Here is a 22,282-nt window from a genome sequence, read left to right as displayed (position 1 = left end):
ATTATTATTTGAGGTTTGTTTGATACATTTTTGCATACCATTTCCAATTTACTGTTAAATATTTTTCAAGTATTTGCATCCAATTTTTAATTTCCCATTAGTTATTCTCTGACGTTAGTTTAATACAGTTGCATCCAGTTTCCGATTTCTAATTAATTACTTTTTGATTTTAGTTTATTGCATTTGCATAAAGTTTTTAATTTTCCGTTAATTACTCTTTGAACTCAGTTCAATGTATTTGAATCAAGTTTTCGATTTTCTTTTAATTATCCAATATGGTGTGTAATACCAACTTTCTACTTATCCATATGTAGTGTCCTTGCAAACATGACATAAAAATAAATTATGCTTGATTTACTTTATTGGATCATCAAACATTATCCAGTTTCTGATTTTCTGTTAATTATTATTTAAATTATATACCTGACTCACTATGTGGGATCTTCAAAGATTATCTACGAACGGGTCCTGTCATATTAATTATTCTGAAAAATATATTCAACTGTATATGTATAACTATTATATACAGATATTATATTGCTCACTCATCCAAATTTCTTATAACATGAAAACCTCACGTACTCTCTACTAAAAAAAAAATAACTCGCCATTGATAAAACCCTTCAACTTCATTTGTTGTTTAATAATAGAAATTTGATTGAAGTTTTATGAAATTGTCTAATAAAATAAAGTTCATATTGAAGCTGCTTGAATAGCAAGGTGTTCCCAATTATACGAAAAAAGATTAGATAAACACCGTTTTAAATGCAAAACTATACTTATCGAGACATTCCCACAACATATAACACAACTATATTTTGATGTTAGTTCAATGCATTTGCATCTAATTTCTGATTTTATGTTATTTATTTTTTTAGGTTAATTCAATGTAGTTGCATCTAGTTTCCGATTTCTTGTTAATTATTCTTTGCTGTAGTTTAATGCATTTGCATCCAATTTCTAATTTACTGCTAATTATTCTTCGAGCTCAGTTAAATGCATTTGCATCTAGTTTCCGATTTTCCGTTAATCATTTTTTTAGATTAGTTTAATACATTTGCATCCGGCCAGTTTCCAATTTCTCGTTTATTATTCGATGAGGTTGTATTTGCATCTAGTTTTTTATTTCCCATTAATTATTGTTTGAGGTTAATTCAATGAATTTGCATCCAATTCCTGATTTTCCGTTAATTATTTATTGAGGTTAGTTCAATGCATTTGCATCAAATTTATTTTTTGAAATTAGTTTAGTGTAGTTGCATCCAGTTTTCGATTTTCCGTTAATTATTTGTAAAGATTAGTTTCACGCATTTACATCCTGTTTCCAATTTATAGTTATTTTTTTTAGGTTAGTTCAATACAGTTGCATCCAGTTTCCAATTTCCCAGTAATTTAATCTTTGAGGGTTAGTTCAATGCATTTGCATCCAGTTTTCAATTTCCCGATAATTATTTGTTGGTGTTAGTTTGCTGTATGTGCATTCAAGTTTTGATTTCCGTTATTTATTCTTTGAGGTTAGTTTAATGCAGTTGTATCAATATTCTAATTGTCCATTAATTAATTTTTAAGATTAGTTTAATGCTTGTATGTGCATCCAATTTCCGATTTTCCGTTAAATATTATTTGAGGTTAGTTCGATGTATTTGCATCTAGTTTTATGTTTCTCATTAATTGTTCTTTGACGTTAGTTTCATGCAGTATTATATATATTTGAAAATATTTGTTATTATTGGGGGGGTTTTTTTTCCAGTTGCTATTATATATTTTGTGATGTTCTTTTTTGTATAATTTAATTGTCCATATGTAATTTGTTTTGGTTTGGTTTGGTATATAATTTATTTAAGCCCAACGTCTACTTTAACTAAATCAATAGTTATATAATTTATTTAAGCCAACGTCCGTTTTAACTGAATCTCGTTATTCCGCTAAAATTGGAAATTATAAAATTCATAAATTTAATTAGAATATGTCGTAATTATTATGGCCTGTGGTTTTTGAAATCCTTAACTATGACTAAATTTTACACCTCAAATTGATTCAACTTTATTTGTTAGACCCATATATATAGTGCATACAATACAATTTTATTTGTTTTTGGTGTACACTATTACTTATTTTATGATTAGTTTACTTTTTTTTTTCCTTTTTTCCCAGTCACATGTGTGGTTAACAAATGCATAAAGTAAATGTTCAAGCAACTCAATTCATTTTTTTCATTTGTTCTTTCGTAGTTTCATTATTATTTTATAGAAAGAAACTTTGTTATGTTAAACTTCACCTGAGATTAGTGTGGAAACTATTCTTTGTGGCGTAAGGGTTTTAGGAAAATCGTTTTTGGTTGAAAATATTGCTTTTTGCAATTTAGTTATTTTTTTAAGGTTAGTTCAATACAGTTGCATCCAATTTCCGATTTCCCGGTAATTTAATCTTTGAGGGTTAGTTCAATGCATTTGCATCCAGTTTCCGATTTCCCGACAATTATTTGTCGGTGTTAGTTTGGTGTATTTGCATCTAAGTTTTGATTTTCCGTTAATTATTTTTTGAGGTTAGTTTAATGCAGTTGTATCAATATTCTGATTGTCTATTAATTAATTTTTAAGATTAGTTTATTAGTTTAATATTTGCATGTGCATCCAATTTCCAATTTCCTGTTAAATATTATTTGAGGTTAGTTCAATGCATTTGCATCTAGTTTTATGTTTCTCGGTAATTGTTCTTTGACGTTAGTTTCATGCAGTATTATATATATTTGAAAATATTTGTTATTATTGGGGTTTTTTTTTTTTCCAATTGCTATTATATATTTTGTGATGTTATTTTTTATATAATTTAATTTTCCACGTGTAATTTGTTTTGTTTTGGTTTGGTTTGGTATATAATTTATTTAAGCCCAACGTCTATTTTAACTAAATCAATAGTTATATAATTTATTTAAGCCAACGTCCGTTTTAACTGAATCTCGTTATTCCGCTAAAATTGGAAATTATAAAATTCATAAATTTAATTAGAATATATCATAATTATTGTGGCATGTGGTTTTTGAAATCCTTAACTATGACTAAATTTTACACCTCAAATTGATTCAACTTTATTTGTTAGACCCATATATATATTGCATACAATACAATTTTATTTGTTTTTGGTGTACACTATTACTTATTTTATGATTAATTTATTTTTTTTCCCCTTTTTTCCAGTTATATGTGTGGTTAACAAATGCATAAAGTAAATGTTCAAGCAACTCAATTCATTTTTTCCTTTGTTATTTCATTGTTTCATTATTATTTTATAGAAAGAAACTTTGTTATGTTAAACTTCGTCTGAGATTAGTGTGGAAACTATTCTTTGTGGCGTAAGGATTTTAGGAAAATCATTTTTGGTTGAAAATATTATTTTTTGCAATTTAGTTTTTTTTTTCCGTAATTAGCTATATGTTTTAGAAAAAATTGGACATTCTGTGAAACTCTAGATGAGATTGTTTATTTATTTATATCCTACTTTTTTATAATTAGTAATAGAGTTTAGAAAAAATTGGAGTCTCTAGAGTGCTCCAAAAAATAGATTGGTGAGGGTATAACTATAATATATCTAAAGATTTGGATTTTTTTTTTCTTTCCGTAATTAGTATTAGAGTTTAGAAAAAGTTGGAGACTCTGTAAAGCCTTGAAAAATAGAGTCAAGAGGGTATAGCTATAATATATATCTAAAGATATACTAGCATCATATTCTAGAATGATCGTGGCTCTTAAATTCATCCTAGTGTTTTTTCTTGCACATAATGTCTCTAAATGAATATTTAAATCAACTGCCTAGATATTTATTAATGAGGACAATTTGGTATTTTTATGTCTTTGTAAATTCTTAGTACCGATATTGTCCTTAAATTAAAATGTTTAACACTTTTGAATAGGAGTAATCGGTCATTTCCATGAGGTGATGAATTAAAAAATCAAATCCACGCCATTTTAAATTTTACGCCCACCATAAATTGCATTTAATTAGTAATAATTGGATAATTTAATTAGATGTTAAAGAAAATAAAAAGTCTAGGGTGAGAATGCGAAGGGATGGAACTAATACTATTTTTTGTTCACTCTCACTCTGCAATCTCTTCATATCCATCACTCCATCACACGCCATGGAGGAGGTGAGACATTGTTATATTTTTATTAATAGATTTGTCTTCATCTCTTTCAGATCCTTCTTCAATTATATTTTTATCCCCAAATCTCCCTGCTTTATTTTGGTACCAGACATCGTTTCTAATATCACATGTCTCTCCAAATCTCACTCCCTCTCCCTCGCAAGAAGAAAAAGCTATCTACTTTAACTTTCTCACTATTTTGATTTCAAGAACTTGGTAAGTTTAACAGTGATCGACTCTTTTATTTATTTTCTACGATTTTCTTGAATGGATTGTCGTTATTGTTCAATTTTATACATGTTTTGTTGTTGTTCTCGATGTTACAATAGGTTTGTGTATTTCTATTGGTTTTTTAGTTTTTTTTTTTTGTTATTGTTTAAATTATTGGGAAAATTAGTTTCTCAAATCATTTTCTGTAATCGGTTTAGTTTTGCTTATCTCAGAAAATGACTTCTTCTTGTGACACGTTGGTAGAGAAAGCAGTATCTAAACTAGATACACTGAATCTACTTCGTTCACTCCGATCCATTTCAGTCTCAACAACAACTACACATGAAATAGATTTCAAAACTTTCGATGGGTTACAATCATGGGACCGTTCTTCAGTTGAAATTCAACTCTCAAAATTCACTTTCTAGGAATGGGTTCATAATGTTCTTAGCTCTGGTAAGTTACCATTCATTATTTTTTAGATAGTTAGAGTAAATTTTGGATTGAAAGACAGTGGCTCTTGTGATTTTTATAGGAGGTCATGGAAATATGAAACCACCCGAGTCGTTGCGAAAACTTATTCTCTTTTCAGGAAATGATTATCTAGGCTTGAATTATCATCCAACGGTTCGTATGGCGGCTGCAGAGGTATGCTTTTCTTTGTAAATAATTTTTATGTCATTTGTTTAGACATTGTTAACCTTTGTATTCAGGCAGCACTACAACATGGGATGGGTCTACTTTGATGCACTATTATTTTTAGGGGTAAAACACACTCCTAGAGTCCTAGACACCACTCTTAATATAAGGGAATTCCATAACTTGTGAGGTGATTAATGTTAACAACAGATGGTTTGTGTTCTTAAAAACACCATTATTTAGACCTTACTTGAAATGCAGTCTTAGTCGACTAACGACAATTTTACCTCATAACAATGTTGTTATTATTCACGCTGCTGCAAGAATTACCTCTCCAGAGCCGTGGTAGGGCAGTTAGATATATATATGAACAAAAAGGTATCATTGATACTGGTGATGCATGAAGTTTGGATATTTGAAGTGGATTATCTATGGAATTATCCCAATACCAAGGAATGTTTTGGAAGTCTGCAAAAAATGGCCAAAAGTATGAATTGAAACAACGATGTTGAAATCTTCATTGCAGAAAACTTTCGTTATGATACAAGCTTCCATGGATTAATTTCGTTCGGGGCTAATATGATACAAAGATTGGCCGGCGACATGAATGAGGTTGTTTTATACATTTATCTTTAGGCAGACTTGGTAAGTTCTTTTAGTTCTTTAAATGATTTTGTAGAAGAAAATGATAAGAAAGCAAGAAAGGACATTATAATCAAATATGTTGATGTTGCAACACTTGGGAATCTCTGTGTTGATGTTGTTCTTAGTGTTCCTACTTTATCTCCTCCTTCATTTGAAGAGAGAAGAGCTTATATGGATAAGTTATCGTCTTCGAAACCTGATAAGGTATGTTCTTTTCGGATTTTATTTACATTTGAGAAATACCCTTTGTATCATTTTGATTAGAATAGCTATTTGTTTGATTTTTATGTACTTTAGTCAATTTTGCTTAATTTTGTTCACATTTTTGGGTAGCAATGCTATGTTTAAGAAAAAGTATCTTACAAAAATGAAAAGAAAGAGGGTATAAGTCTCATTTTTAAAAGTCATGCTTTGATCAATTTTATTATGGGAAGATTTCATTTCAGCTCAATAGATAGTTGGTGGTACTCTACTTGTCAAGAGGGAATCAACCTTTTAAGCTTACTAAATTGTATTAATTATTAAGCACTTGATGACGATATTCCAAATGGATTTAGACCTATGCTTCTTCTCAACCAGGATTGCAAGATTTGGGAAAGAACCCACTGGACAGTGTAAAGCTTTGGGCATTTGTTCTCACAATCAATTACCAACTTTTGACCAAGTTGATCATAAAAATGATTAAGAATGCATGATGGCCCCTGGGCATATGCATTGATCCGCCTTGCTGCCTAGGAATCTAGGATGCAATAGTATTATCTGCAAATTGGAAAGGGATGAAAATCTTCTCCTCTTGCTTCTAGAAGGCAAGAATCTTGCTCTTGTGCCCAGTCATGTGACTGGTAGCTAATCTCAGCAACCCTGACTGGATCAAGGTCACAGTCACTCAAGTTCTTTCCATTACCAGTTGCAATATGCTCCTACCATCACATACCTACTATTCTTTCTTCGAAAGGATTTTCTAAATCATGTGAAAGCCAATAGGGATATTAGTATGCATCATTCAACTTCAGTCCATAGTAATGACTTGGTATACCACTTTGATGGGAACCATCAACCAGTGGAGCGAATAATCGCTTTACAGATTATGCATGCTATTGTTTTTATAGCTAATATACTTTAGTGAATCAGATATTGAGGTCATAGCATGTTCTTATCTACTAGAATGTTCAAGTAGTTGCAGTTTGTATTTATTTTATTTTATTTGTATTTTTATTTTATTTATTTAAAGTAAATTATGCCTTTTTGCATTTCCTTGAAGTTGCTATTGTGATTTTGATGGTGAAAGTACAATTTTTCAGTTTTTTGTATGTTTCTAAATGGCTGACTTTTGATGTGATTATGCACACAGAAATATTGGGAAGCTGGTGGTAACTGCAACATGGTTATCGCTGCAGCAAGAATAGGTCTAAGCTGCCTTTCACTAGGTCATGTAGGTGATGAAATTTATGGACGCTTTCTTTTGGATGTGCTTCATGATGAGGGAATTGGCATGGTTGAAATGAGTGAAGACACTGATGCCAATGCTGGTAATGCTGCTTATGAGACACTCCTATGTTGGGTTTTGGTTGATCCTTTACATAGACATGATTTCTACAGGTAAAAGAGATGTCAGGTTAATTTTAACCTTTTTCATGTGTTTTATTCCTTTGGAAGCTGATTTTTGTCATACAAATCCTTTGCTTTTAATTCTTGAAATATGGTCTATCTGATGGTCTCTATCTTCATTTATCAGCCGAGCTGATTTTAGCAAGGATCCTGCATTTGGTTGGATGAGTAAACTTTCTGGAGAAGTAAAGTCGGCCATCAAGCGATCGAAGAACCTATTATGCAATGGTTACACTTTTGGTAAGCTCTTCCATCTCTATTTTTTTTTTGTACTATATATGCTCTTCCTTCTTATATCAGATTGAATTTGGGCTCCTTTTTTTTTGGCAGGGTTTGTCAAGAGCAAGCTGCGTGAGTATTGCAAACAACTTTGGACCATCATTGGCAACTAAGTTAAAAAAAAAACTCAGATAAAAATATCAACCCTTGCAAGAGGCTAACAAATTAGTAGCATAAACAATTTCGTAATTTTGGACTGAGTTTTACTTCTGTTGTATAGGCATGAAAGCCTAGATTTTGTAATCTAATATTGAGGCATGTTGCTTTTATATTATTTTGACATATGTAAATACTCAAAATTCATCCTACACTTTTATTTTCAATCCACGTGCATTTTAGCTAGTATATATAAAAGCTCGCACCTTACCTCTCTCCTCATCTTATGTCTTTATTTTTCAAACCATGCATTCTCATACACTCCTAAAAAAGAGGCAACTTTATAAATTAGTTTGACCTCCCTAGATTTGCTACTTTTTCCTTCTTTTATTTTTTTTATTTATTTGGTCCGCCTCAAATATCAAAACACACGTACAAACAAATCTTTTGAAAAAACCCTTCCAGCCTTTCATACGAATCCTAATAAAATAAAATTCCTAAAAACTACTAAACCAATCCCAACAAGCAATTGTATGGAAGTATACAAAGTGCGCAGACAAATGTAACAGCTCTCGACGAGATGGGGACGTACCTCAATTGTGAAAGTTTCATTAGTCATCGACCTCTACTTTAGTCTCTCTCTGCAACTCTTCCTTATACTCCTCGAATGTACCAGAATACTAAATACTATAACAGGGTGTCAAGTCCAACAAATATTCCTAAGGCTAATGAGGAAAAGAATAGAACTTCTACAGAGTCAAATGATAGCAAAAACTTGGATGGAGAAGGTGTCTGGTCTGGTTTTACCTCTGTAAAGAAAAGTCTTATGGCTGAAGCCCCGATTATGCCTTGGGGGTCTTTCCTGGATGATTGGGGTGGAAAACGGGATGTCTGGGCTAATCATAGAGGATTGGAACTAGAAGGGTAGGGTAGACTAAGCAGAAAAGATTGTCGAGTTGAAATATCAGGCATCTCTATTCAAGGAAGACTCTGCCAGAGAACCCGTTGAAGTCCGCCTATCTCTTGCTCCATATTGGTAATTAATTTTGCATTGCAGATCATTCCTGGATGAAGGATTGTATAATGCAAGCTGATGAGTACTCCTGTGAATGTGAAACTGCAAGTTGTGGTGGCATGGACTTGAATATACTATTTGTTCCAGTTAGAAAGAAATCAGTAAATTCACCAGCTTTGTCGGCTTTAGAGGTTGTACCCAAGAAAAGAACAACAAGCTTAGCGTCATCTTTGTTGCACCACTAGGTAACAACACCAAAAGGTAGGGCAATTGCATCATCCTTTTTGATTGCAATCACCTTCTCCCTCTTTGCTTCAGGAAGGACGTACAATGCCAACTGTGCCACTACCTGAGAAATGTAAGTAATACAATTCTTAGCATATAGAGAATATAATGCAATGCTGAAATGTTTAGAGAACAAAGTCAAATGATTCAGCTGAGCATATAGGGTTGAGAAATATAATTAGCATATATAACAATTCAAAGGACCTGGTCCCTATAAAATCAGGCTTCTGATCTCATAGGCTTGAGAAAAAAAGAAAAAGTATAAAAATCAATAATGAAGTTTATTAATTCCCATTGCAAAATCCTGCTTTGCATAAGATAGATAAACATCATGACAATGGTTGCCATATTGAATGATACATTTAAGTAGTCTTTTTGTCCTTTTCTTGGCCCTTAAATCACTAACATCTTCAACTAATAAGAAGACCACAGTCCACAGAACATGAAATTTTAATGCAATTAATTGGTTTCTTTACGAACTCCAAATTATTATGCCATATAGCATACTGTGTGAAGGGTTACATAATAGATATTCAACCAGGCGCGTTGGCTTTGGGACATCCAAGTTGAAGCTGTCCTTATCCGTCTTCACTTGACCAAGCAGAATAAAAGTTATGACAATCCCTTTCTCCAACTACACAAAGCTTGCAAAAGTTTGCGTGCACAATGAATCAGTGCTGCGTGAAGTTGATATAACATCAACCTCATATTTTGAAACATTGGGAGCAGCAACTGAGAGTGATTCATTTCTGAAAGAGAAGAAGTGTACTATGGCTTCCATGTTGCGGAAGAAAGGAACACCAAACGAAGAGGGTTCTAAACAGGCGTGCAAGCAATGTTGCACGACAGTGCCTGAAGGGAGAAGACACAAAGTATAGAGAAGCTTATCCAAATCAGTGGTAGACAAATGCATTACTGATGGTGTTTTATAGGTGAATTCTCTGTTGTTGCCTGTCCCAGATATGTTAGCTACAGAGGCACGATAATGCTAATGTTCTTTAGGACATCCAAGTTGAAGCTGTCCTTATCCGTCATCACTCAACCAAGCAGAATAAAGGTTATGACAATCCCTTTCTCCAACTACATCATCTCTGGATATGGGTTGTTAGACATCGCAGATATGCACATGCTATCCAAAGAAAGTCATATTGAAAATGGCATTCCAAGAAATCAAATCAAAGGATGCCTGAGTGCCTTAATTAGAATCGTAGTAAAATGTTTAGGTTGAAAAAGTCAATGGAGACTCATGATGTTCTCAAAGAGCTGCGTTTGGTTGAAAAAGTTTTTCTTTCAGGTTAGAAGTGAAGGAATTCCAAATGACACAGTTGAAGCCGTACTGCCCAGTGGTCTGCCAGAGAGTTTTGTTGAGGACTGCAAGTTGCAGGAGATACTTCACAAATCTGTAGAGTTTCTCCTAAGTCTGTGGAAGCAAGCCAGATTTTTTGATGAAACTATTGCTGCCTATCGGCGAGCTTTAAGCAATCCCTGGAATCTGGATTCTCAGAAGTTGGCCACCATCCAGAAAGATTTGGATGCTGCCTCCATTGAACCCACAGGAAGCCCTTTGCAAGCTATGGCTAACAAACAGAAGAAAAGAAACAATTGTATTAAGGAAGAGCTGATAGGCCCGTGCTAACAGAGAAGCTTTTGCCCTTCTGTACCTAAGCGGCGGATGCCTTCTTTCGCTCAGAACGAGTGGTTGCACTCTCCACGTATTCCTCTTCCCTTACCCTAACCATGGAAGGAAGTTAGGCTGAACCAAGTGGTCGTACGGATGCTGCCTCCACTGAACCCACAGGAAGCCCCTTGCAAGCTATGGCTAACAGACAGAAGAAAAGAAACAAGAAATCTCCCGCCAAGCTCCGTATTCAATCCCTATGGAATTAGATTCCTCGCCTGCTAGCTAATTAATTGACTAAGGGGATTCGCACGCCTGCTCACTGACTTAATTCAATAGGTAGGCTATAGAAAAAAGGGCTGACCATTGAGATGCTTGACATCATGGAAACATATGATGTACTGATGATTGCTGAAAACTGGAAGGAAATGAAATGTCGATGTCGATGAACAAGATGTGCAAAGTTTTATCTGCTTGATACTTTTCTTGATGTAGTAACTTGGCTGCGGCCTAAGAAAATCTAAAAATGACCCTTTGAACAGCTAATTAAAGTAAAGTTGGTAGCATTTGCGAGTTGTGGGGTTAAGTAGGTTTTAGAACTTGATCAATATAAAGTGTCAACAGGAACATACTTATGTGGTAGTCATAAGGTATAACAGAAGGTCCAGTTGATACACAAGAATCACAAGTCTGATAAATAATGACTTGGTAAGTGTAGTTTTTGGAATCCCTATGCTATGGCACAACAAAGTAAGTAATATTCTCATCTTTACTAAATGAAACTTTGTACAGTTGCCCAAAAGAAGAATGCTCTCATGCAAATAATGCATAGTTTGTCAGGGTGAGGGTGTACTAATTTAATACATCCATGAAATTAGTATTGTATCAGAACGATTTTCACAAAAAGTTATTAATGACTCATAGACTCCTTCGTTTATTTTGTATTTATTTGGGCCTCCTCAAATATCAAAATATACGTACAAACTCAACTTCTTATTTCTTAAAACTCTATGAATCCTAATAAAACAAAATTCCTAAAACCTACTAAACCAAAAACTCCACTTCTTATTTCTTAAAACTCGAAGCCGATTTAGATTTTGAATTCCTAAAACCTACTAAACCAAAAACTCAACTTCTTATATCAAACTCAACTTTCTTAAAACTCTCAACTGTATAGCTTCAATGGTGAACATCAAAGCGTGCTTCAACTAGTGGTAGAGCATAAAAAAATAGAGCAAAACCTAGAGCAGCAAGAAGGCCAAGAATAAAATCAAAGGAAACAATAGGTATTGATTCAATATTAATACCTATATTCACTCTGTGGGGAAAGGTATGCAGCGGTAAAGTATTTCAAGCACAAACATGCCTAGAATTTAGCATGTTGTTGTCCCTTAAGTCTGCGAAAAACCTTGAAGTTCTAGATAAGCACACACACTCTGATAATAACAATAATAATCACACATATTCCTTATATTATGAGAGTAAATGTCAGAAAGACAGTGCTTGCTCTATTTTTTCAGCATAAACTATTAGATTGTTTTATTTTATTTTTCTTTAGTTTTTCAATATGAAAGTTTTAAGTTTAAATCAACTGAATTGGAAATGGAATGATTTTATAATAATTATTATGCTATATGGTATACCACATCTTCGCGTTTTATGAGGTATATTCTGTTTCCAGCCTTAACCTTCTTTATGTTTACCTACTATTCTATTTGACTCTACACCTCCACTCTTTGATCTGGGCTTTTCTCTGTGGTTGTGAAGTTGTGATGGTACCCAATACCTCATGATGATTCTAGCATTATTTGCAACCAGCCCAAACGAACTCATTCTATTGACATTTTTGCACATGCATATGTACTGTCTGTGTATAAAAACAGAAACATGCATTAACAGCCATTTTTTATCTACTGAACATGGTCATGGGATCTCTATTTTCCAAATCTAACGAAACATAAATTCTAACTATGGCCAACACTAATGTTAATACTTCAAAGAATAACTTAATGAGTTATAGGATAGCAAGTAAAGGGTCAAAAGAGCTTATTGAATGTGATGAAAACACTAAAGTGTTTCCATTTCAGAAATTTCATGCTTTTGATTTAACTTCATGCTCTCTACCCTGCTTAAGTGAATCCTGATGGTTATTATTCCAAATCTAATCTGCCGTGAAAATGAGTCCACCTAATATCAGTTCATATACCCTCTCCTCTTTGTTGAGTTGTGTTATACACTAGCACAAATATTGCGGAAGAAAAACACTAATTGATTGATTTTGCAGACACTTATCCAATTTTAAGCAAAGCAGAATGTAAACTTAATCGATCTAATTGAATGAGTTATTTAGTAGAAAAAAGGAAAAGGCCTCTTGGTGTTGAGTGTATGCAAAATCAGGAAAGAAATGAATTAATGAAAACAATTTCCAATAAAAAAAGAGCTGACCTGAAGAAGAAGAGGAAAAAATCCGTTGTTGCTTAGTTTAATGAGTCTGTATATTTAGACGGAGATTATTATTTACAAATGAGGAGTAGTGAATCAGATGGTGATGAAAAAGACATATCAAATGAAACTGAACATAAAAGTAAGATTTTCAATATATTTTAATTTTGAATTATGATAAAAATTCCTAAAAAAATTTATATGTTTGTGTTTAACACAGGAAATTGTCATGAAGCTTGGAATTTTGGAGAGCCAAAGTCTATGTGTTCGTTTTATGGAGCAATACTTTGGTATGAAGAAAGGGTTGGTAGAACAAAGCAGACCAAGAAACCAAAGTTTGGAATATGTTGCCTCCATGGAAAAGTTCAGCTTCCTCTTTTAGCTGATGCACCTCCATTCCTAAACCAGCTACTAGATTCTGAAGGTGGTTCAATGTCTACAAATTATAGAGAAAACATGAGGGCGTATAACATGATGTTTGCTTTCACATCAACTAGGGGAGTAATTGATAAAAAAAAAAAACAATGGTAGGGAACCATATGTTTTTAAGATCAGCGGACAAAATCACCACAAAATTGGTTCCCTGCTATCAATTCTAGGTACACCTCCTAAATTTGGGCAGTTATACATATATGATACAGCCAATGAAGTACAATACCCTCTTCAAAATATTTCAAAATATTAGATTCTTAGATATTAGGATATTAGATTTTTTTTTTGATTGGCTAGAATATTAGATTTTTTCCGTAGATATGATTTTCTTTAATGAAAAATGGAGCAAATAATTAGCCATTTAAATTTTCTTAATAATTCTGTTTTTACATGTTCTTTAAGAGTTAATTTGGTTTTTTCCCTTTGTGCCAGACCAGACTCCTAAATTTGGGCAGTTATACATATATGATACAGGCAACAAAGTACAAAACAGATTGAACTCTTTTAGTAAAAAGATTGAAAAGAAGAAACCGTTGGATCCAAACATTATAGCATGACTCATTAGCATGTTAAATGAAAACAACAAAATAGCTGAGACTTACAAAATGGCGAGAGATCGTTTTGAAGAATTTGAAACCGCTGATGTTAGTATAAGACTCATTAGCACAAGAGGAACTAATGGAAGGCTCTACAACTTACCAACTTTTAATGAGGTAGCTGCTCTCATTGTTGGTAATGGAGATGAATCTCAAGGTCACCGTGACATTATTGTTGACAAGAAAGGATACGGCTTAAAGAGAATTGATGAAACTTTTCCAAGTTTTATGTCAATGCAATACCCTCTCTTATTTCCTGACGGAGCTGATGGATATGTGCCTGAAACCAAGTACAGAAATGGTAGTAAAGTGACAACATGTTACCATGAGAGAGTATTATGCATTTAGAATGCAAATGAGAGGAAATGAAGGGCTAACAATAGTCAAAAGTAAATGATTGAAGCTACAGTTTTGGGTAGATGCATACACTGCTGTTGAGGAGATGAGGCTTTCATGGGTTAGAAATAACCAACATACTATTTGTGCAGAATTGTACCAAGGTTTGGTTGATGTTGTTGTTTCTGGGGACGCTAAACCTGCATCTGTTGGTAGGCGATTAGTTTTACCATCATCTTTTATAGGTAATTAAGTCTATTGAAATCCCCAAAACTCACTTACAAGTTTTAAAAATTAATTTATAATGACAAATGATTAGTTTTACCATCGTCTTTTACAGGTGGTCCAAGAGATATGGTACAAAATTATCAGGATGCCATAGCCATTTCCAGATGGGCTGGAACTCTTGACATTTTCACCACATTTACTTGCAACCCTAAGTGGCCTGAAATTCAAATGGCATTGGACAAGGTTTCTAAGGGACTAAAACCTGAAGATGCCTCTGATATTGTTGCTCGGGTATTTGAAATAAAACTGCACGAGTTAATGACTGATTTGCAATGGCGTAAACATTTTGGTAAAGCTTGGGTAGGTCACTCTTTATGTTTAAATGTTTTCACATAAGTTTTAAATGTCAAAGTAAAAAAATACTTAATTCATGTTCAGTTGTATTCTATTTTTGTGAAACACATCGCCTTACTACATTATAATAAATAAATAAAAATCTTCTTACACCTAATCCAGCACAACATAACAGACAACTTTTGGAAAAAATTGATAATACATGTCTATTTTCTAGTGTATATGCTATTTATGATATATGTTTAGTTTTATTAAAACATTGAAGTGAATGACCAAAAAAAACACACACTTACTGATGATTTGCCTTTGCCTTGATGCTCTCAACTTACATCCAGTTAAAATGTCTTAGAAAGATGATTTAAGTATAAGCCCTGTTAGAAAAACAGATATTAGGAAGATCCGAAGATGTTATTTCAGTTCCCATATCAGAATACCAGTTGCACTACATAATAACTCGTCAACTTTTCAACCTTAAAATGGAAAGATTTACAACCTCCCCTATAATGGACATCGTTATCTACACATAAAAGATTTCCTACCCTTAAATCATAAAAGAGTACCCAATTAATCCCAATAACAAACATTACCACTTTAGGATCAATATTTTGTGCTTGATCTCCTGGAAGTGCTTCTCCGATCACTTTAAGCAATTCCCTTTGCCATTTATAGGATTGCTTGGAGTTGGCACCTTCGTCCTTTGTAAAATTAAAAGTTGTGAGATTTCCTGATATGTAAGGTTGCCTGCTTATGTCATTGAAAAAAACGGAAGCGACATATTAGGGATCTTTATTATGTCAAAACTCACTGACACTTCAAGTGAAAAATCAACTTAAATTGAAAAGAAAGATGACTACCTAAGTGAATGGCTTCAAGTGATAGATCAGTAGAGTACAAACTACTAACGTACTATGGTTAAGGAAACACACACTGAAAAGAATAAAAAGCAAAATAAACCTCTCTTAGTTAAACACCTAGAAAGAAGAAAATTAGACTTTGGGAAAATAAGCAAATTGAAAAACTCAATTTGCAGGCCATTATTTAATACAATGCAAAAACTCTAAAATGTGAACTACATGGTGAACAATACTGACATTCAACTTATTCATCAAGCATGCTTCAAGACAATCTAACGATGCATCTGATAAGCTAATCATCTTGAGCACAGATGAGCACCTTTTTATCTTTGACCCTACTTTTGAAAAGTTAAACAATAAATATGTCCTAACTCAAACACATTTAGTCAAGCTCCTGCACTATCCCGACTTAGCATAGAAAACAACATAAATAACCATGGACTTAGCATTCATGTAGCGCCACACACACACACCCTAACCAAACACAAAACAGTACAATGTTTTCTTTCTTTCTTTTTTACTTTTTCTCTGTTGCACACGTTCTTTGAAATGTTTGTTGCCATAATTTAGTAGATGTTATAGTGGATTTAGTATGTGTTTACCTGGTCACGGAATGGGAATGCCTTCTTTTTACCAAAAAATCAAATTCCTTAGGCTTATAGTGAACGATCTCAGGTTCGGGGAAGCCAGCAGCCTAGAAAAATTAGTGGAATCAAATAAGGGAAAAGGAAAAAAATTCAACCTGAACAAGTGAACAACATTTGTTGAATTCTTTTATATTCTCTGTTATAATTACCTTAGCACACGCCTTTGCTAACCCATCAAACGTGACATATTTCTCTGTAGAGATATTGAAGATTTGCTTGCTTGCTTTCTCATTACCAAGAACCTGAATAAAGGCAGTGGCCAAATCCTGTAATGTGTTTCCACAGCTGAATGTGTTAGAAATTTAAGAACTAAATAAAAATAAAATAATATGTAGCTATAGCTGTAAATTTGAATTGTACATTGTGCTTGAGATAAAGATTTTAACCTTTTAACCTTAACATGGCCAAGTTGCGTTATTTTAACCCCCTCAATTCGGACCTGAATTGGGCGACCGACTTTCAATCTATGAAAGAACCATTCCTCAACCGGGTTGTAGTTCAAAGGGCAATAAATGTAGACCGGTCTTATTGAAGTCCAGTTCATATCTCTCGACCAGAGTAAGTTTTCGTCTCGAGCTTTCCTTTGTGCCTACTCTTTGGATCTACTTGCATCAACCTATCATACAGTTCACACAAGTTAGAAGAAGATCTAAGGATCGAAACTTCCGAACATAACTAATTGCTTTCGGTTCCATTGCTTTTCGCCAGAGATAAAAGCCAAGGGTTTTGTCAACTATGAGTTTACGAACAAGTAAAAATAATGTCCCGAAAGCATGTCTTCTGCCACAGATTGCATCTGAGCAGGACAACTGTGATCATTAAGGAATATTTTCCTAACATAAAGGCTCTTCAGTGTATCTATTGAAAGCTGAAAATATGGGGCTTCAGCCTTTTTCAACAGCACTACTAATATATTATACTTACAAGTTACAACTAAACCACCATAGCCTCAAGTTAGTCTACAAGAAAAAAGAATACCAAAATTTAACAAGATTAAAGCTAAAAATACCTAGATAATGGAAATTCAGCATCTTGCCTTGCCTTTGTCTCATATCCTTAAAAGGTATTTAAAGAGGTTTCAGTCAATATCGAAGTTAAGAAGCCATATCTATAGCAGTTAGTTTATCTTGAAGCTTCTTGACCCGAGCCTGCATAAATAGTCATAAGAACTAAAGCAGCTTTCAATCAATTAATATTCATAGAATTCACTTTGTTATTCAACAGATAGGTAAGTAGGGATCACCATACATTCGATTGTCTAACTAACAATCTCTCAGACCCTCACAACTAGAGTAAGTAAATTCTATGAACATTTTCTTTCTCAAAGGCTCTTACATACAAGAGCTTTTCTTGACTTTAAAGACTTCTTTGCTTTCTTGCAGATGATGTAATTGATGTGAATTCTCTTAGTCTTTATATAGATGTCCCTAGTCGGTGAATGCTAAATCATAATTCAAGTTCGGTGGTTTACTCTTTCTAAAAAAAATAATCCCAACCACTACAACATAAAAGACATTTAAAATCACTCCATAAGTTATGTCAAAAATATACGACGTCACTTTTGCAAGTGATGTAATTAGTGGCAACGTGAAAATTCAGGGTTTTCCACATCACTTTTTAAACGATGTCCACAAGTGATGTTACTTCACATCACTTTTTAATTGATGTCCACAAGTGATGTTATAACTTTGCATCACTTTTTAATTGATGTCCACAAATGATGTTATAACTTTTAACATCACTTTTTAAGTGAAATCAATAAAGCCGATTAACATCACTTAGAAAGTGACGTTTCATTCAGATTTCAAATTACTTGTAAAGTGATGTGAAATAACTTTATAAATCACTTTAAAAGTGATGTCCCATTTAACAAAATAATAAAAAAAAAAAAAAAAAACAAAATTGCCAATATCATCCCAATATAATACCATTTTCCTGGTAATTTATCATCAAATAAAGATAAAATGTATCTTAAAATCACATTCATCACACAAACATCATCTCCAATTACAAATATTACACTACATACAAAAAATTGTAACAAGCCAACATATACCAACAAAATTTAATCTACAGTACCGAAGTGAGCCAAAGAGAACCACAATCACCCAACCAAGAACCTATCACGGCCTAACAAATCACTCTGTTTTCTTTTTTCTGCAGTATGAAATATTGTACTAGAAAATCAAAGAAAATTTTATAAAAGGAAAATAAACAGACGAAACATCCGCATAATATAGTACCTGAATGACAAAGGAAGTTCTATAGAAGACAGTTACTTGTGTTCAAGATCGTCCAACCACATTACCAAAAAGTTGTTTGGAGGTTGAGTTAAAATAAAAATGTTGTCGTCCATTTTCCTACATCACTAGCGGAGTAATTTAAAACTTGTGTCTGCCTAGAAAAAAAATATTTAAATAGTTGTTAATGATTTGGGTAGTAACACCAATAGCATGTAAACTGCACCAGTGCTTCAGGCTCCTATCTAGTATGCTAATCTTTTTCTAGATTATAGTACTCAAATTAATGGTGCAATTGATTAACCATCATAAGACTACCAAAAAGCTTACCACAATAAGGATTGTGATAGAGACTGCATATACCAATCATAACTCAAATTGTCTTTAAGCTCAACCCTGTAGTTCCCTGTGCAAAAATTGGAACCATTTATCAGAAAATTTTATTGCTTAAACTAAAATCCAAGATAACTTATTAAAGAAAAGAAAAGACAGATAATTTTTAGTTGGTCAGATGATATTGAAAAATTGAGTGGTCTGAACTAGCTAGAAAAAAAAAAATAGTAATCAAGTGCATTCAAGATCGAAGCAAAAACTAGACGGTTTAGAATGTGAGAAGTTGGAAAAACGCAAGCGAAATGGTGTGGTAGTGCACACAATAAGCACCTAACCATTCCATCACAAAAAAAAAAAAAAAATAAGAGCAAATGCAACTTTAATAGTAGGTTCCAACTTGTATTGAATGAAAACATAAAGATATACTTCATAGTTCCAAGGGAAAAAACAAAAGCAGCAATTGTGTATAAAAAAAAAAGATAAAGTGAAGTGTTAAACTGTTCTAGTCCAGGTTGCCAAACTGTGAGAAGGTGTAGTTTTATTATTGATTTAGCAAACAGTTAGGTGTAGTTTTATTATTGATTTAGAAAACAGTTACAATAAAAAAGTGAATTGAGGGTGTTAAGAAGAAGGAGAAGATTCCACTTTGCACTAGTTGGGCAAAAAAAAACTTCCGGTGTAGATTGGAGTTTGGGGAGTTAGTGTGTGCAAATGTCCAATGACAAGTCCATAGGGACAAAAACAACAACAATCACATTACCCCATGCATCTAATATGAACAAACATAGTAAGAGCCCTTTGCTTGAACTAAACAAAAGCATACATGTTGTATATTAGAGAAGAACATCGTTGTATAGAGCTTCAAATTCCTAATATAGTCCTTATCTGACCTGGTGGATGTCTGGCCAATGACTTGGGATCAGGATAACCGTTCTCTAGATCCATGATTGCATTATAAACCAATTCGTAAGCTTCGGCAAGTGGTCTTGCTGCACAGATACAAGCCTCTGAACGCATTTGTGGACTTGCATCCACTCCCCAAAACGAGTCCAAATAATGCTCTCAAACAATCTGAAAGTGATACATGTGACATGCCCTCTACCTCTGCTAATGACAATTTAGTTGATGCATCACTATCTTTCTTGTTTACCAAATTCCGAATTTGAGATATTCGGTTAACAAACCACATTTTCTTAGGATGCTAGCCACCTCTTTCTCCACAAGAAGGTTCACATTTTTCTCAATCGTGGATCGAAGATTTTTAACATACTCTGCAGCAACATCATGTCCTAACAATGGCTGCTGGATAGCAGATAAGCAATTGATGAGGAAGATCTTGGATGGCATGTCATTACTCTACTTGACAAAATTATTTTCAGGGTAAATATACATAGCTCATTAAATACTTGCAAAAAAAAACCCAGATGTCATTTAATTATTTTCACTTTTCACATTACACGACACAAAATTGATTCTAAGAAGGAAAGAAATAGAGGAATGTAATACTTGTTAGATTGACCAAAAGCCAACTCTGCTAAAGGCCAAAGGAACCAATGTACACATATAACCGTCTGAAATCAACACATATAGCCGTCTGATATACTCACCCTTTTAGATGACTTCAGTAAACAGTCCATTAAAGAGAGTAAAAAATGCAATAATTATATTGCTAACCAACCGAGTCGATATATATTAAGGAGATCTCAAGTAAGAACCTCATAATGTAGCTCCTCTGCACGACACGACATATACCACTATAATATTCTCTTATGATGACTTCGTGACGACGCCTTAAAATTGTCGATGAATTTGTGAATTAACAAATACATGGAGAATGAATAGAGGTTCGCGAACTCACTTTGAGAGGATGGGATGGAGCTGCTATTGTTCGGAAGAGCATTAACAAGTGATGAAGAATCCCTAGTAAATTGGCTTGAATCGAACTTCGCTCTACTTCTCCTTAATGACCGGATCGCTTTGGATCTATGTGCTTACATTTGCTTGCTCGCACATCTGCGATGGTGTAAGAATCGAGTAAATGACTTAAAACAAAAAGACTCTGTGACTTGACATCGCAATCAATCCTGGAAGACACTGCCTAGACTCTTCAGCATTAGTTCGTAAAAAATGTATGGTAGAAGAACTTATTTCAGTTTTCATCAAAGAAAGAATTGGTTTTAATGGTAGAATAGAAGCTATCAGAATCTAAGACATCTGCAGTACACTAGCCTACTCATGCATGTTCTCACTAGTCACTAGATCTCCAATAATTAAACCACCTTAGGATGTCAACCACAGTAAATACGCGAGCATAGAACTTGTCTTTAAACCAATGGCCGTGACTCAACCATAAAATTAAGTTAGGGTTAGTTAGACTTACCCCCCATTACTAGTTGCAATTAGTGTTACACCCCGTTTTCAAAAATATTAGTGATACCCCATTTGAGTGATCCAACGGTCAGATTTCTTCATCTGAAAAAAAAAATTCATCTCGTAACCGTTGGATCTTGCAATTGGGGGGGTATCACTAATATTTTGAACTGTTGGGTTTGAACTTTAATTTGGAGTGTCGGTTTTCTGAAATGGGAAATAATGAAAAATTTAGACAAGGCTCCCATATGGTGGCGGTTTTGGGGTGGCTGGTGAATATGGTGGGGGCGGTGGCGGCTTTGCTTAGTGAGGGGGTTTTGATTAGAGAGAAAATCAGACGGGGTGTGGTGCTAGAAATTTCATTTGAGGCAGGCCCCAAAAATTTGGTGTAAAGTCCAATAATTGACTACCCAACAACGCAATCAATTTTATTGCGCCTATTCGTCCAAACGCTCCTTAGTTTTCCAAAAAAAAATTTATAGGGTTTTTTTTTATAAAAACTATTGAATAAATGCTATTTATTTACAGTTTTCTAGTAGATCTAGAAGTCACATTATAAGTGATTTCAAAAACTTGGCAAAATCACTTTTAAAGTGATGTTGAATACATAGATATTACATCACTTTATAAGTGACACGGTGAGTAACAACACCTTTAAAGTGATGTTGAATATATGGATATTACATCACTTTATAAGTGATACGGTGAGTGACATAAAAAAGTGTTACTACATCACTATTACGATATCACTTATTAAAATGATGTTGTACAACTCTACTATATCAGCTTCTAAAATAAGTGATGTTACAAAAAAATTGTGATAATTATTACATCACATGTTGAGAAAAGTGATGTCATAGTTTTCATATGACATCATTTCACTGAAAATGATGTAAAATTAGTGATGTCAT

The 22,282-nt window shown here is 33.5% G+C and overlaps 2 protein-coding genes and 1 long non-coding RNA gene across 6 annotated transcripts; 1 reads left to right on the top strand and 2 right to left on the bottom strand.

The window, feature by feature from the left end:
- Positions 1 to 4,033: 4,033 nt before the first annotated feature.
- Positions 4,034 to 8,048, top strand: LOC147479336 (uncharacterized). Of its 2 annotated transcripts, none has more exons than XM_086581148.1 (8): positions 4,034 to 4,147; positions 4,254 to 4,360; positions 4,619 to 4,810; positions 4,890 to 5,002; positions 5,520 to 5,842; positions 6,990 to 7,237; positions 7,374 to 7,486; positions 7,577 to 8,048. In XM_086581148.1, the coding sequence occupies exons 5-8, from the start codon at positions 5,810 to 5,812 to the stop codon at positions 7,636 to 7,638; spliced, it is 456 nt and encodes a 151-aa protein (XP_086437274.1). In that variant the 5' UTR covers positions 4,034 to 4,147; positions 4,254 to 4,360; positions 4,619 to 4,810; positions 4,890 to 5,002; positions 5,520 to 5,809; the 3' UTR covers positions 7,639 to 8,048. The 2 variants fall into 2 exon arrangements, with proteins under 2 accessions (XP_086437274.1, XP_086437273.1); XM_086581147.1 differs by having other exon boundaries at positions 4,588 to 4,810.
- A 139-nt stretch (positions 8,049 to 8,187) lies between these two features.
- Positions 8,188 to 16,855, bottom strand: LOC147479335 (uncharacterized). Of its 3 annotated transcripts, XR_015206603.1 has the most exons (10): positions 16,815 to 16,855; positions 16,578 to 16,694; positions 16,384 to 16,475; positions 15,782 to 15,854; positions 15,515 to 15,668; positions 15,221 to 15,298; positions 14,437 to 14,551; positions 14,113 to 14,289; positions 12,985 to 13,417; positions 8,188 to 8,985 (listed from the first exon to the last, which is right to left on the bottom strand). It is a non-coding gene; the product is annotated as an uncharacterized LOC147479335 (long non-coding RNA). The 3 variants fall into 3 exon arrangements; XR_015206602.1 differs by lacking the exon at positions 15,782 to 15,854 and having other exon boundaries at positions 12,985 to 13,030; XR_015206604.1 differs by lacking the exons at positions 12,985 to 13,417; positions 15,782 to 15,854.
- A 1,883-nt stretch (positions 16,856 to 18,738) lies between these two features.
- On the bottom strand, positions 18,739 to 20,736 carry LOC147479334 (conserved oligomeric Golgi complex subunit 6-like). Its single transcript, XM_086578489.1, has 3 exons — positions 19,892 to 20,736; positions 18,999 to 19,074; positions 18,739 to 18,826 (listed from the first exon to the last, which is right to left on the bottom strand). Exons 1-3 carry the CDS (start codon positions 20,016 to 20,018, stop codon positions 18,760 to 18,762), a joined length of 270 nt encoding a protein of 89 aa, XP_086434615.1. The 5' UTR covers positions 20,019 to 20,736; the 3' UTR covers positions 18,739 to 18,759.
- Between the last annotated feature and the right edge of the window lie 1,546 nt (positions 20,737 to 22,282).

This window comes from Coptis chinensis, chromosome 8 (assembly GCF_015680905.1).
Source record: "Coptis chinensis isolate HL-2020 chromosome 8, ASM1568090v1, whole genome shotgun sequence".
Lineage (NCBI taxonomy): Eukaryota > Viridiplantae > Streptophyta > Magnoliopsida > Ranunculales > Ranunculaceae > Coptis > Coptis chinensis.
This window is presented reverse-complemented; position numbering and strand designations above follow the sequence as displayed.

What these genes read in the sequence shown, in the direction of transcription:
- LOC147479334 (XM_086578489.1), bottom strand. Translation starts at nt 20,018, where the DNA reads ATGCGTTCAGAGGCTTGTATCTGTGCAGCAAGACCACTTGCCGAAGCT. An exon ending in ATTGGCCAGACATCCACCAG is followed by an intron (nt 19,075 to 19,891) that starts GTCAGATAAGGA and finishes ATTTTTGCACAG; the next exon opens with GGAACTACAGGGTTGAGCTT. An exon ending in CTATCACAATCCTTATTGTG is followed by an intron (nt 18,827 to 18,998) that starts GTAAGCTTTTTG and finishes TTTTTTTTCTAG; the next exon opens with GCAGACACAAGTTTTAAATT.
- LOC147479336 (XM_086581148.1), top strand. Translation starts at nt 5,810, where the DNA reads ATGGATAAGTTATCGTCTTCGAAACCTGATAAG. An exon ending in CGTCTTCGAAACCTGATAAG is followed by an intron (nt 5,843 to 6,989) that starts GTATGTTCTTTT and finishes TTATGCACACAG; the next exon opens with AAATATTGGGAAGCTGGTGG. An exon ending in CATAGACATGATTTCTACAG is followed by an intron (nt 7,238 to 7,373) that starts GTAAAAGAGATG and finishes TTCATTTATCAG; the next exon opens with CCGAGCTGATTTTAGCAAGG.